The sequence below is a fragment of the Apteryx mantelli genome, chromosome 2 (assembly GCF_036417845.1).
Source record: "Apteryx mantelli isolate bAptMan1 chromosome 2, bAptMan1.hap1, whole genome shotgun sequence".
Lineage (NCBI taxonomy): Eukaryota > Metazoa > Chordata > Aves > Apterygiformes > Apterygidae > Apteryx > Apteryx mantelli.
The window spans coordinates 93,986,656-94,000,705 of NC_089979.1; the positions used below are offsets into that span (position 1 = coordinate 93,986,656).

At 41.3% G+C, this 14,050-nt stretch overlaps 2 protein-coding genes across 2 annotated transcripts; one reads left to right on the top strand and one right to left on the bottom strand.

Moving 5' to 3' along the window:
* Positions 1–547: 547 nt before the first annotated feature.
* Positions 548–2,437, bottom strand: ALG2 (ALG2 alpha-1,3/1,6-mannosyltransferase). Its single transcript, XM_067292416.1, has 2 exons — positions 2,099–2,437; positions 548–1,470 (listed from the first exon to the last, which is right to left on the bottom strand). The coding sequence occupies exons 1-2, from the start codon at positions 2,420–2,422 to the stop codon at positions 568–570; spliced, it is 1,227 nt and encodes a 408-aa protein (XP_067148517.1). The 5' UTR covers positions 2,423–2,437; the 3' UTR covers positions 548–567.
* A 333-nt stretch (positions 2,438–2,770) lies between these two features.
* On the top strand, positions 2,771–7,883 carry SEC61B (SEC61 translocon subunit beta). The gene is made up of 4 exons (XM_013957754.2): positions 2,771–2,872; positions 3,004–3,101; positions 3,456–3,557; positions 7,551–7,883. Exons 1-4 carry the CDS (start codon positions 2,870–2,872, stop codon positions 7,636–7,638), a joined length of 291 nt encoding a protein of 96 aa, XP_013813208.1. The 5' UTR covers positions 2,771–2,869; the 3' UTR covers positions 7,639–7,883.
* The last annotated feature ends 6,167 nt before the right edge of the window (positions 7,884–14,050 follow it).

A 14,050-nucleotide genomic window follows, 5' to 3' on the forward strand; every position in this document is an offset into this window, starting at 1 on the left:
GTGTGCTTGTTCATGATACCCAGTGTGACTAGACAATGCAATTCTAAAAGAGTAATACAGTAGAAGGCCAATTATTTTAAGACCATACCACTCATATCCTTAAGGATGCTGTTTATTTTTTTTTACCATGCAGTCAGTTGGATTGTGCAATTCTTTCCATACCAGCTCTTTCAGTTACAAACTAATAAAGATGAAAGTTTGAAAGGCAGCTTTACAGAAAAATAAAGCTGTGCTGTAATACCAAGTCTTATTTGTACAAACTTACATTTTCTAAATTGAATTAGCCATACTATACAGTATTAAGATGTGTGATAATCTTGCAAGTCTAGTGCAATTTTAACTATGCATTTTTCCAGGCACATCACATAGAACTTGTACAATGGCAAATCAGCCTACCATGTGAACCTTCTAACAAAACAGCAGGAGCTTTTCTGCTTGTTACTTTTTGTATTGAGCAGCATAACAAGGAAACTCACATGTTCGAGTTCTTCATCAGTCACATTGAATACTGGTCCCCTATAAAGATCAAACATACAAAACTGTAAAATATAATACAAGAATATAATTTTATTGCGTTAATCTGCATATGTATTGGTACAGTTGTTCTGTGAATGCTTCTGATGAAAATTTTTCCATAACTCTGGCTCTCCCAGCTGCTCCCATTGTGTCTTTTAAGAGAGGATCTCTCACAAATTTTTCCATAGCCTCAGAGAATTGTGTTGGCAGAGGATCACACAAAAATCCTGTAACATTATTCAAGACTGATTCTAAAGGACCACCTGAATTAACTGCTATAACTGGACATCTCATATACATTGCCTCCAGAGGAACAATGCCAAAGTGTTCTTTACTTGGTGTGTAAAGCACACACACAGAGTTACTAAGAAGAGAGATTTTCTGTTCATCTGAGAACGATCTCAAGAAAGTCACCTGGTCACTAATACTAAGCTTGGTCGCAGTACTCCTCAGCTCTTCATAGTGCTCCACATTTTCCAGAACTCTTTTGTCATAGCCACCTGCCATAACCAGGTGAACTTCATTCCACTCATGAGAATCAAGTCTCCCACGAAGCTCATGCAAAGCCTCCAGAGCCAATGCTAGATTCTTTTTTCTCTCATACCTATTAATGGAAAGAAACAAGAACTTTTTCTTTTTGGGTATCAGGTCAAATATGTCTGCAGGAACTATTGTTTCAAAGCTTCTGGTGTTGAGTGATGGGTAGAGGATCTCTGGGTTTATATGAGATAAGGACTTAAACGTGTCCTTGAACACACTGGCAGTGAATTTGCTGTTGACAACGATGCAGTCTGCCATGCCAGTTGTGTATTCTTCCAGCCAGTCGAGTGGAATTCGGTAGATGCGTTTTAGAAGAGATTCTCTCTTCGTCAGAAGCTGATCAGGGAAGTGACAGTAAAACAAAACCTTCTTACGGGTTCTGGCCAATCTAAGTATGGGAATGCAAGCAGACACCTAGTGCAACCAGGAGAGACAGGACAAGAGAAAGCATTGTTCATGTCAGTGCTGCTAGTGTGCACATGTGATTTCACAGCTGCGGACGGAGAGCCAGCCCTGTCCAAGCCAGGTGAAAACACGAGCTCCTAATCTCCTTCCCTCCTCTCAAGCACACCCAGTTGAAGTCCCCCGGCCGCTTCTTCCACACCCTCTTGCCGAGGCTCCGGATTTCTTCCCTCACCTCTTCCTCAACCCTTTCCCACCCCAAGCCCCGTCAGATTATGGGACCACCCACCTCCCTTCTCCTGGCAAGTCACGCCACCAGCAGAGAGTGGAGGAACACCGGCGCCAGCAGGGCCTGCGCCCGCCCCACCACCCGCCTGCACCCCGGAAGGAGCAATGCCGGGCTCCGTCCACCCGCTGCCCGCGCAGAGAGACCAGCCAGCCGGCCTTTCTGCGATGCTGCGTGTTGCCAGCGCCGCCCTCCCTTTCCCACGAGCGGCTCCACGCGCCCCCTGCGCTCCGCGGTGAGGCGGGGGGCGCCGAGAGAGGGGCCGCCGCACCCCCCCACCCCCGCCCGCAGCAGGAAAGGGGCGCGGTTGGGCCCGGGCAGCGGCGGGGGCCCGGCCCAGCCGACGGCGCGCACCTGGTCGCAGACGAAGGCGTCCACCTCCTCGCCGCTGAGCAGCAGGACGTAGAGCGCCGCGAAGGCCATGCGAAGGGCGGCGCAGAGCGCGTGCCCGCGGCCCCACAGGCTGCGCGGCAGCCAGCCGCCGGCGCGCCGCACCGCCAGCCCGCGCGCCTCCGCGAAGCAGCGCGCCGCGTCGAAGTGCGCCGTCCAGATCTGCACGCGGCAGCCGCGCGCCTGCAGCGCCAGCGCCGCGTCCACCACCAGCCGCTCCGCCCCGCCCAGCCCCAAGTCCGGGTGCAGGAACAGCACGGACGGACCCCTCCCTGCCGCCGCCGCCATGGCTGCTGCCAAGGGCCCGCCCCGCTCCGCCCCCCGCAGCCGGCGGCAACGCGCATGCGCAGGCAGCCGGCTCCCGAGGACACGTCAGCTTTCGCCTCCAGCGTCCCGCTCTCTCCGCCTGCGGGTGGAGGCGGCGCTGCCCGACAGTTCGCCCCCTCTTTCCCGCTCGGTCGCCTTAGCCCAGCTGCGAGTAGAGGAGCGGGCGCGACCGAAAGGTTATGCTGAGCTAGCTCGCCTAGGAAGCGTCCTCGGAGGGCACTGGGGAAAGGGAAAAGGGATCAGTGTTGCATCAGGCATCATGGAGGCAGCCACAGGTCCTCGGGGTGAGGGGCGGGGGTGGGCCTTGGCGGTGGGCGGGGCACCGCGCCGGGCATCGCGGGCGGGGGACGTGGCTTGGCTGTGTGCGAAGACCTGAGTGTGTGAGGATCCGCCGCGACCGCCCGCGCTATGGTGCGGCCCCCTCCCCGCGCCGTTCCTCTCCCGGGGTGGATGCTGGGGGTGCCCCTTGCCCGCGGGCTGTTTTTGCCGTCTCTGAAGTATCTCCCCCCTCTCCCCCCCCCTTTTTTTTCCTCTCTCTGCAGCCCGGGCCCAACCCCAGCGCCACCAGCGTCGGCGCCTCCGGCCGCTCCCCCAGCAAAGCTGTGTCTCCCCGCGCGGCCGGCTCCACCGTCCGCCAGAGGTAGGTGCCCGCCACAGCCTGGTGACGGGGCCGTGTCCGTCCCCTTTCTCTGCGGCGTGTGTCCGGGTGGCCCTAACAGATGGTGGAGAGCGACTGCAAGCGAGCTGGGGTATGGGCGTCCGTGCATGTTTCCCAGGCAGGGCTCACACGGGACTAACTCCTTGGCCCCCAGTGCGACTGACTGTTTCCCTACGGGGTGCTGTGCCAGGCTTCATGAACTGGGCTTGCCCAACTTACAGGCTGGTATAAACGTCTTGCACCTACAGAGTTTCTTGGGGTTGTAGTGTTTAGTATTAGGAGCTTGTGGATCACTAATGCGTTTTGGCCTTTGCTTCATTCTGTTACTCCCTAAAGGAAGAATGCCAGCTGCGGGACAAGAAGTGCAGGCCGTGCCACATCCACAGGTACTGGTGGGATGTGGCGATTCTACACTGAGGACTCTCCAGGGCTCAAAGTGTAAGTTGGATACATGGGTGGTGGCAGGTATGGGGATTATGTATTTCTATTATTTATTCAATTTTTAATCTTTGAAAGGTTCTGGTCTGCATGGGAAAACATGTTGAACTGGTGGCTGCTTAGATTTGGGAGGAAACTTAATATTTGATCTGCAAACCTGGAGAGGTTGCTTTTAAACTTCAGACTGTGGTTGTTTAAAAAAAGAGAGTGTTCTATTTTGTGATCACCTAGGTTTATTTTAAGTGGTCTTTGAAGACTGTGAGCAGTCCCTTTGAAGTTATGAAAGATTGTTCGTCACAGTGAATTTAGGCAGCTACATATATGTTTGTGTAATCATGATAAAGATTGTTCTCTCTTAATTAGCTTTTTATTTTTCACATAATTGTATATATTGTGACCATTCATCTTCCTTTCGAAAACATAATACAATTGATATGCTATGTGCTTGCAGAATTTGAGTTTTGGGGTTTTTTTAATCAAAAACGTGAAGACAAACCATTTTAGTTCTTACATTAAAAGTTTGGAAGCGAGTAGCATTCCAATACTCTGTTTATCTCTGTTATTACAAGATTAACCTTCCAAGATTGTGGTCAAATAACTGGTGGTACTGTTCCTTAAACTGTAAAGAGAGCCTACTCTTTTACTTTTTAACCAGATTCAGTCATTCAGTTTAGTTGCCCAAACTAGCCTAACCAGCCTAACACTTGAGTAATGGAGGTAGAGGAAGCATTTCAGCTGACAGGGTTATGTGCTAAGTCACAGTGTTGACTTGTGTTTTTTGTAAAGTTGTACTTCACAGCCTCTTATTTTTTGTTGCTGAGCTGAAGAGGCTCAGGAGACCCAGAGATCCCCTTGTTGCTTCTTTTCTTCTAGAATCTATTAGTATTTTATTCTGGGGCTCTTAAAGAGGGCTAGAAAATACATTGCAGCTGGCTGCGTAAGGAGAATGTTTGAGAGAGGGCTTATGGTAGTCTGGATAGTGACTGTGTCACAAACTGTACCTTCTCTGACATCTTAAGTATTTTCATTTTCATATGTGCTTGACTTGTTTGCTTTAAAAAATATATATATATAAACCTTACTGTAAACCATCAAAATAGTGGCATTTTTTTATTGCAGATCTTGCTTTCTCCATTCTGAATCCAAGGAGCATGCAAGACAAAGAATATGAGCATAAGTAATGTACTAGAGCACGTCTGTGCAGATAGGCAAGTCGTTTGTGTATCGTGTAGTCTACTAAAACTCAGGTAAAAAATGAATAAAAGCAAACTGAAAGAACAGAAGCATGCTGCCTTTAGGTAGTTTTTTTTTAAATGGAGCTGTGATTAAAAGCGGTCAAAACAGCTTCACCAACTTCTTCAGTAAGTTTCCTAGTTGAATCTTTTCATCTCCCTTTTGCTGTTGAGTGGCTACTCATCTGTAATGCATTCTTAATGCATCTGTAATACATCTGTAATGTAATCTTCAATACAAGCAAGTCAGTAGATTTTCCCCTCCTACTTGTGCTGCAATCCAGACGTTCCCACTTTAAAGGTTGTGGAACAGTCAGCCCTGAGAGCGGTTTTGCTAGCCACCATGGGTACCTTTATGGTCAGACTGTTAATGGAAGCAACAAAAATTTGTAGAAGTGAGTTGGTTTTACAGCCCAACTGCAGACAAATGATAACATTTTGTGAACCACGGCTTGGGAGCAGCTTCCTTCCTTCCTTCCTTACAGCTTTATGCTTTCTGTATCATCCTATTGCTATAGTCTCTGTTCTATTCAGTAAGCTTTAAAATGAAAATGGGTTATAGATGGATTGTCGTTGCCTCAGTTAAATGCTTCAACAGAATCTACTTTTAAAAATGGTTATGACCACCACTACATAAAGCAGTGTGAAAGCTTAACATGATTTTTTTTTTAAATTTTCTTGTGCTGTTTAAAATATGTACTCTTAGAATTATTAGGAATTTGGAAAATTCATAAAAACACCTAAGAACAGGTACTAACTGAGATGGGGGCAATTCTGCTATAGATCAAAAGTTGTGTATTTTTATTGTGCATACTTGTACCTCTTATGCTTCAGACTTTTACTGTCTATAATTAACATCAGAATTAATAAGAAATACATTGAATAAGCAAGTTTGTTTTGCCTCAGGAAAGAAGATTTTTTTTTTGTAATAAGGGATGCTGCAAAATACATGTCTTTAAAAGCAATACTAGCAAGAGGAGCTGTGTGGGATGTGGTTGAGAGTGAGATATGATATTTTTCTCTTTAAAGCACAAAATACGGAGTTTTAACAGAGCTAAAACCAAAATAGTCTCCTTAAGCTTGTTGCTGTTTCTGTGTTACTTGGTACCTGTGGTTTCTATATCTTGTCTTCAGCTTTCCTGCTTAAAGAATGATGGTAGTGTTCCCTGTGGAACCATGATAGAGAATCAAATTGGACTTGTGGTACTGGTATGCAGCCTTATGTAAGACAATTCTGAGAATACACAATGTGAAATTTTTAGGGGTGCCTGAATTGGTTTTATTTTACATACATACATACATATATTTTTTTTTTAACTGAGCATATAAGGCTGAGAAGATTTAGGTATATGGAGGAGAATTCCAGTGTTTTAACCGGTTCTCTGTGGAACTGAAACAGACATGATGTCAGTACTGAAAACTTCTGTACATTACTTCTGTAATGGTACCAATGTAATCTGCATGTAAAAATCCTGTTTATTTTCATTTACTTTGTTCCAATTAGTAGTGCTCCTCTTGGGCAAATAGATGTCTATCCCTACGTGCTATAGGCAATGAATGGCTTATATATTACTACTGTTAAAGGCACAAATGAATTAAATAATAATTCAGATAAAATGTTAAGGATGTTGTGCACCTGATATCACTTATGATTTATATTTCTTGTAGGACATAATCTTCAACAATTGAAACACCGGCGTTTGAGAAGCAGATTCTGTTACTTAGTGAAAGTTTTCTCTCGATAGGGGTTACTTGTGTAGTCACACTTGTGTAGTCACTGTGTACTTCAGTTTGTATTTTGTGTCATTAATTTGCTTGTTAAATGCTTTACATCTATTCAGGGTTTTCCATACCCAGATAAGTCTGAGCATGATAGATAATCGTTGAGTTTTAGAACTGCTTGTGGAAAATAATTATGAACACTTGAAATGTGTGGATCAAGATCTCATAAAAATGTTAGTAAATTATTTCAATCATATTTCATTTTTGTTTTTACTTTGTATTCAAGTAACATCTCCCTGCTTGTAAACTGAAACTCGGAGTAATCTGCAAAGGTTGTTAGGGCTTGAATGCTGGATAACTGCATTTACAGTGTTTCTCCCAATATCATGCTGAAAATCAGATACCAGGTGGTATGAAGCAATGTTGACCAGTGTAATAGAATGTCATTGTTATGTCTCAGGATGGCATGGAACAGCTGATTAGGTCTGTCAACATGTATCCTAAAATTAAGCTGCTTTTTTCAAAAACATCTGTATACAGTTTCTAAATCATGCATAAAAGTGGGCAGGGAAAAAAAATTAAGAAATCTGTTGGAATTGTACATTTTAGGTAATGATTTTATAACGGACTTAACATTGACATTCTGTCCATCTCTTCAAAAAACAAGCAAACAAACAAAACATACCTGCAACCCCCCACCTACCTCCTCTCCACTGCCGCGGTCTTTGAAGGAAATAAAAACTCTGAGAAGACAGCTACTAGATTATGTAAACTTTATGCCAAAATTTGACCAGCCGCTAGAGGACTCTGTTGTTTCTTATATCTGACTACATGTCTGTTCAGGTGGCTATCTGATTAGTAAATAGAGATTATAACCTTCTACAAGTCTGGAGATTCACTTCATGACAATAAGCAATAGTGAACTGTTAATTACTTTTAAATACAAGTGATAGTGGCTGATACTGGCTTTTGGACAAAGCAGACTTTTGTTGTTGTTGTTGCTTTTTTATGTTGATGCATTTTCTTTCTTTATTTTTAGTGGTCCTGTTCCAGTTTTGGTCATGAGTCTTCTTTTTATTGCTTCTGTGTTTATGCTGCACATCTGGGGTAAATACACTCGTTCATAGACTCAGCTGCGAACTTAAATCATGCATCTTGGACCAAAAATGTTGTGGATCCTGGTTGTTCTTGGAGAGAGTTTGGGGGAGCTTCCTATCAGCTATTGAAGTTCTATCAACTTTGGCTCAAATACTGAATGAACTTTCCAGTTCTCTGGACAGGGTTTGGAGTCTGTCATGAGTCATTGTGTATTTGTATCTGTATGCTTAGAATACAGGTATTGCAATAAAACTTGTATATGGAAATGGAATAAGTCTTAACTTTATTCTTTCTTCTTAGTTCAACATGCAGCAACTAAAGCATTATAATTATGGTTTTCATATATAACCATATTCCTGATCAAATGCAATTTGAAGTTTAAAGCAGATTCTTTTAAACTGAACATTGATGTATGATTTTATACCAGAAGATGTTTTTTTCTGAATGGGAGATGCCAAATTTTGTGCACAAGCATGTGAAAGTAAAAACATCTTTGTTAAAATAAAACAGATTGGTTGAGCTGGTCATGTGCTTCTCTATCTCCAGAACGGAAGTTGAATAGCTTGTTTATTTCCTAAATGCAAGTTAAATTTTACTCCATGCTAATTATACATAAAATATTTGAGTATACTTGCTTTTCAAACTGCACTTTGAGGAAAGATATAAACAGGTACCCACTTTCATTTTAAAAATAATATAATTGCATGGCTGTCAAAGACAATTTAGGAAAACTACTTCTTGGTGCACAACTCTATGGGATTTCTTCCACATATCTAAAATCCTTTGAGGATACTTAGGGAGGAAAATAGAATGGGAGGCCTGGAAAAGTAATAGCTATTTTTTAAAATAACATCGCATGCAAACAGGCTGAGGTACAACTAAGTGGCTGTTCAGATAATCACTCAAGTTCCCTTCTGGGTGTTGTTTTTTATTTTTCTTTGGATGGTCAGACAGCTGTCTTTCTATGTGTACACATACATATATGGTAGTGCATTAGAATGAGTTAATTCTCATAGCTGATGTGCTCTTCAGATTCATGTAACCCAATCAGTCCTTTCCATACTATTGGACAGAATTATTCTAGCCTCTTTTTCATGTTGCAATTCATTTTTGAACATCAGCTCATAGTAGGAAGATAATATTCTTGATTATGCAACCTTGATAGAAGGTTTGACTGTTGACATTGGGTTGCAGAAGCAGCCTTTTTTCTCCTTCACCTGCCTTCCCCCCCCTCCAATATAAAGCAATTCTTAAAGTAGCAGTACTACAGAAAAGAACAAAACCGAGAATAAGCAGGAATGTGGTCTCAGGGCTATAAGGATACTTGCCTTGACGCGTGCTTATGCCCTAGTACCTAGTCTAAATGTACAAGGGAAGACACAAGATGGGGAGCAGAATTTGAGAATGTAATGGTATGCGAGTTATGTTTTGAGAGCAGTGAAAGTTGAGGAATAGGGAATTCTAGTGACTGGAAGTAGTAGCAAATTACAAAAAGGCTGTGGAAACTGAGACTAATACATTGTTTATCAAAGGAAAAAGGATCCTATAATCACTTAGTGCTGTGCATATTGAAGGAGAGTGAAAACTTACCACAAGGAAAAATAAATCAAATAGGGAAATCAGCTCACTTCAAAAGGCAGAGGTAAGGAACTCTTGTTTAAATTCTGTGCCTAGCAAGAAAAGATAACCTGTACAGCCAGTGACTTTATTTTAAGGTGGGATAGAGAATACTAAAAAAAAAAAAAGTCAAAAACAAGTCAGTTGTTTGGCTGGCCATGTGGACAGGCTATGCTGCTGACTTAATTTAGAGTACTTAAGGGAAAGGAAAAATGGACTCTAAGGTACTGTAAGGGAAAGGAATAATGAGTAACAGTAAAACCTAAGTAGGTAACCACTGATTTAGTCACCTGTTGATGTGCAGTTCAACTACAGTTGTCTAACACAACAAGCAACAGTTGCCTTTTAAACACTTCTGATCTATAAAGACTGCTTTGCCACGTCAAATACTTCATTTAAAGCCTTCCATATTTTTGCTTATCTGGCATCTTGTTGATCTAAAGACTGTAAGCAGTCATGAGCTCAAAAAAAGAGAAGAGGGAGGGGAGAAAAAGGCTCATTGTTATAGAGCCTATATTTTATTCAGCTGAGCATAACTGCTCAGCTAAGCATTGACTGCTTTGACAGCACGACCTCCTTGATCAGCTGTTTTATCTTCTATAATGGCCTGTATCAGAGTTTCACATACACTGTCAAGGAGTTTGATATCTTCAGTTTTACACAAATTATTTTCCCCCCATTCTCTGCTTTTATTTTGGAAGTGAGAGCTTTCTTCTGGTTTAAAAAACCTTGCTGCTTTAATTCATGAAAGAAGTGGTTTATTTGGATGCTGTTAATTGAAATATCCACAGCTTTGCAGTAGCTTCTTGTGCATCATGAAAAGACTAAGATTTCTCTGTAGTATATTTTTGATTTATGATCATTTTAATAATTGGCATGAAAGTGTTAGGTATGCATGTTTGTATATGTGAGCTGTAGTGGATTCTTGCAGTCAGTGTTTATCAAGACTTCATATTCACGAGTACAAATAAAGAAATACAGACTGCAAAGACTTGCTAAAAGTCTAGCTAATAATGAATGTGAAATTCAGTTTGGCCTCGGTGAATAAATTATGGACATGCTGATGAACGGTACCTAAGTTAACAGTACCAGAAACTTTTAATGCCTTTAAATAATAAGTGGGAAAGAAATAAAGGATAGTCATTTGCAAAGTTTCTTATCAGACAACAGGAAGACTTTAGGTTTCTATCTCTAATTGTATATGATTAAAATAAAACTTGTCTGAGCTGATTGTTTCAAATTATAAGTATCTCTATAGTCTGCTTAAGAGCTACAGAAGGAGCTAGGTCCACAGAGATCTTTACTCTGTCTTTATAACAATAAAGGCTCAGGAGATCTGAGAGAACTTACATTTCCATAGGAAACATGGTACTAGAATGTTGTATTTCTGGGTTTTTTTTCTTTAATATTTGCAACCTCAGGCTCCATCGTTCTTCAAGTGAAAAAGGAGTTCTATAAGGAAATAGGGCTTCTGTGGTCCTGTTACATGTAGATATGTCTGTGTCACCTAAGCTTTCCTTCCCTCCCCTAACAATAGCTCTGGGTATGTGAGCCAACTTCAGTCAAATTTAAGAGAGGAGTGGAAGCTGAAAGACATTTATACCTAAGGGCTGTGTGAAAGGAAGAGGGAGACTATGGAAGTTCTCCCTGAGCAAAAAGGCTTTTTTACCTACTGGAGAATATGGGAAGGGAGACCTAAATTTCTTAAATGTCTTTATGATAGGAAAAACTTCAATTGTTGCATTTGCACCCTTTTGAACACTTAAGTCAATCACTCACAATCTGTGCTTCTGTAGGGATACAGGCTTCATTAGTTATGTTGCAGAACTACTTTTTACTTGTGCTGTCCGTGCAGAAGCCGGCTGTACTACACAAAAGCAAGCAGGTTTCTCTAGGCTTCATTATTTACTGGTATCTAGTTGATTACTCCCATGTCAGCCTCTTTTGTATGGTGCACATAGCGTGTGGAACTTCTCCCATATTTTGCTATCATGTCATGATAAATAATATACCTCTGATGACCTCTCACAGTGTTTCTTGTTATTGAAGGGACTGGGGGAGGGCCAATTTTCCAAGTGCATAAATTCATTAACTGAAGACAACTGTCCCAAACATAGACAGCTCTTTGTTTGACAGCAGAAAGATTTTTCTTCTTTTTTCACATCAGACTCTGAATTTACCCTCCAAGAAGAAACTGTCAGCTCTTTTCAATGTCTTGTCTATCTTCAGCTGTTTCTTAAGGCCTCTCATTCTATCAGAAATAAAATAAGCTAGTGTAAGCTTTCTTCAGTACCATTCACAGTATAAGGTCTTTACAGTGAGCATACATAAATATGTCTGTAAAGACATACACACACACATATAAGTGTATATATGGTCTTTTAATCTCTTTAGAAATGCAAAAGGTTGAGACTCTGAAAATGTAAGATGGTATGCCCTTATTGGACTGTACTGTGATATATTCAGCAGTATAAGGAAGCAAACTGAAGAGCTTGTATTTTTTTTCCTCATATGTGATGGCTATAGATGAGTGGATGCTGTACTGAGATCATGTTATGAGAGCTACATGATTTTATAAATATATTGATAGATTCCATGAGGTGCTTGGTAGAGAATTTTGTCATTTTTTCTCTTTTGAAAGGAGATGCCTCTAGGTTCTTCAAGGGCTAAGTTGTTACACACTTTCAGCTTTGATACTAAGTCAGTAGTGACATCCTCATATTAACTGTTTATATAAATGTGTTTTGTAGAAGGCTGGCTATGTGGACTTTTCAGTATTAGTAATAATATTAATTACTCTTAACTTGGAATGTGAGTTATAAGAGGGGACTGTTTACCTTTTGCCTTTTTTATTGAGGAAAAATTAAATAGTGTCTACAACTTCTGCTTTGATTTCAGAAGTTGGTGAAATGAAAGGCAGGCATAGCAAGAGCAGGTGCAATGAAGTTCCTGAGTAGAGCTCTTTCCTGACCTATACTGTGACCTTCTCATCTCGTCGCTAATATATTCTAGTTGTCTCTTCTCCTCTGGAGACTGCCAATTATACTGAATTGTGCCAAGGAATAGGATAATGGTCTGATGTAGAGACATGTCGTTGGTGACAGTTGTGAACAGAACAGACCCATTTTGCTTATGACAAAATCCAAGCTTGAATGTGGATCACCAGAGACTTGACACCCTTATTCTTGCATTGAACTGCAGCTTGCTATTGATTCCTACTTTCCTTATTTTGAAGGTTTTTTAATACACCTACCTTCCGGAGTGGTGTTTGTGATTTTTTTGACCAGACAGAATTGGAATTCTTTGAAGTTACACTCTCGTATCATAAAACAGACCTAAGCAAAACTTTTCATGCAGAGCCTCCTCCAAAGAATTGTTTGTCTTAATGTTAACAAAGTGAAACTCTGGCTTGTTTGGTGTGATCTTTATGTTCAGGCATTTATTATTGAGTTAAGTAAACTGACACATTTTTGCCCCTCTAATATTACAGAGACATGTATTTATATTTACAAATGCTGCAGAAATATGAAATTAACTCAGTGAGATGCTTTCGAAATAAAATTAGAACAAAATTTGGAATCAGCATGTTCCAGTTTCAGAGGGGCTGCATTCCCAGCCTCTATTAATTATCAGACACTTACTCTGTGAGGCCTTCTTTCAGGTTTGTTAGCACCTAAAGTTGTCTTGCATTCCCAGGATTGGCTGGAAAGTGATGTTACTGCCTTCTTTCATAAAAGTACCATATAGTACATATTGTATATGTATATGTTGTATGTATATGTATATATATCACAGATGCATGTATATGCATATATGTATATGCATATACAATACAGTATATGTTGTAATCAGTGAAGAAGAGGAGAGTATGTGTTCCTCAGCTCAGGAAGACATCTGGGAGGGGAAAAATCCTAACAGCTTGATCCAAAGTTGAGATGGACCCAAACTATTATAACTGAATACAAATCTGGACCTGTTGCAGTAGTGGGGCTTGGAAGGCCTAGGTTTCTAGTTTTGCTCCTTTGTTGCTTCTGTGCTCCTGCTGACAGGCTGTTTTATCACCTTTTATGGGGTTCAGGGGTGATTTAAGAAAAAGCTTTACAGAGGAATGAAGTGAAAACTTGTGCATAAGGAGCTCCCAGTGGGTGGATAGTAAAATTAAAGCCTTTCTCTCAAGTGGATTTAAATAATCCTAATCTCTCTGCTGTCTACGTGCAAAATTCCCTAACTGTAAAATTGCCTTCATGGAATATAAGAGTGTGGAGAGAGGTTATGTCTACATTTCTGCCCAGAGAACTTCATAACACACATGAGTTTTTTTGCTAGTTCTGCTTTGAAGAATATTTTCCACCTCCAAACTAAAGTTATTTCTAACCACCTTCAGCCCTGTGGCAAGCTCAAGAACAGAAGAGCATCAGATAGGACATCTTGTCTTGGACCACTGCATGAAAAATGACCACTTCAAGGGGGAAAAATATTTTTCAGTAAAATTAATTCTTGCAGCAAACCTCATATCTCACTTCTTTAGGCCATTGTAGCTATGGCAGTGTAACTTCTCTGAAAAAACATCAGCATTCTGTAGAAAACACAGAGGTCTTTGATATGTCCTAGTGTCCAAGTAGGGTAGTTGACCTGTTCCTTCTTGTCATTTAAGAAATGCTATTATTTCATCCAGTGGTAGTCCTTTCTCCCCACTAAGTCTTTTTCATGGCTTTCCTTGAGGATGGGCAACTTGCTGAACTGCTTTTCTCTGTGTGAAAGAAAGACTCCTAAGGTGAGATTTATTTCAGTTAACTTTAGACATCGACATGTAGCCACTAATAT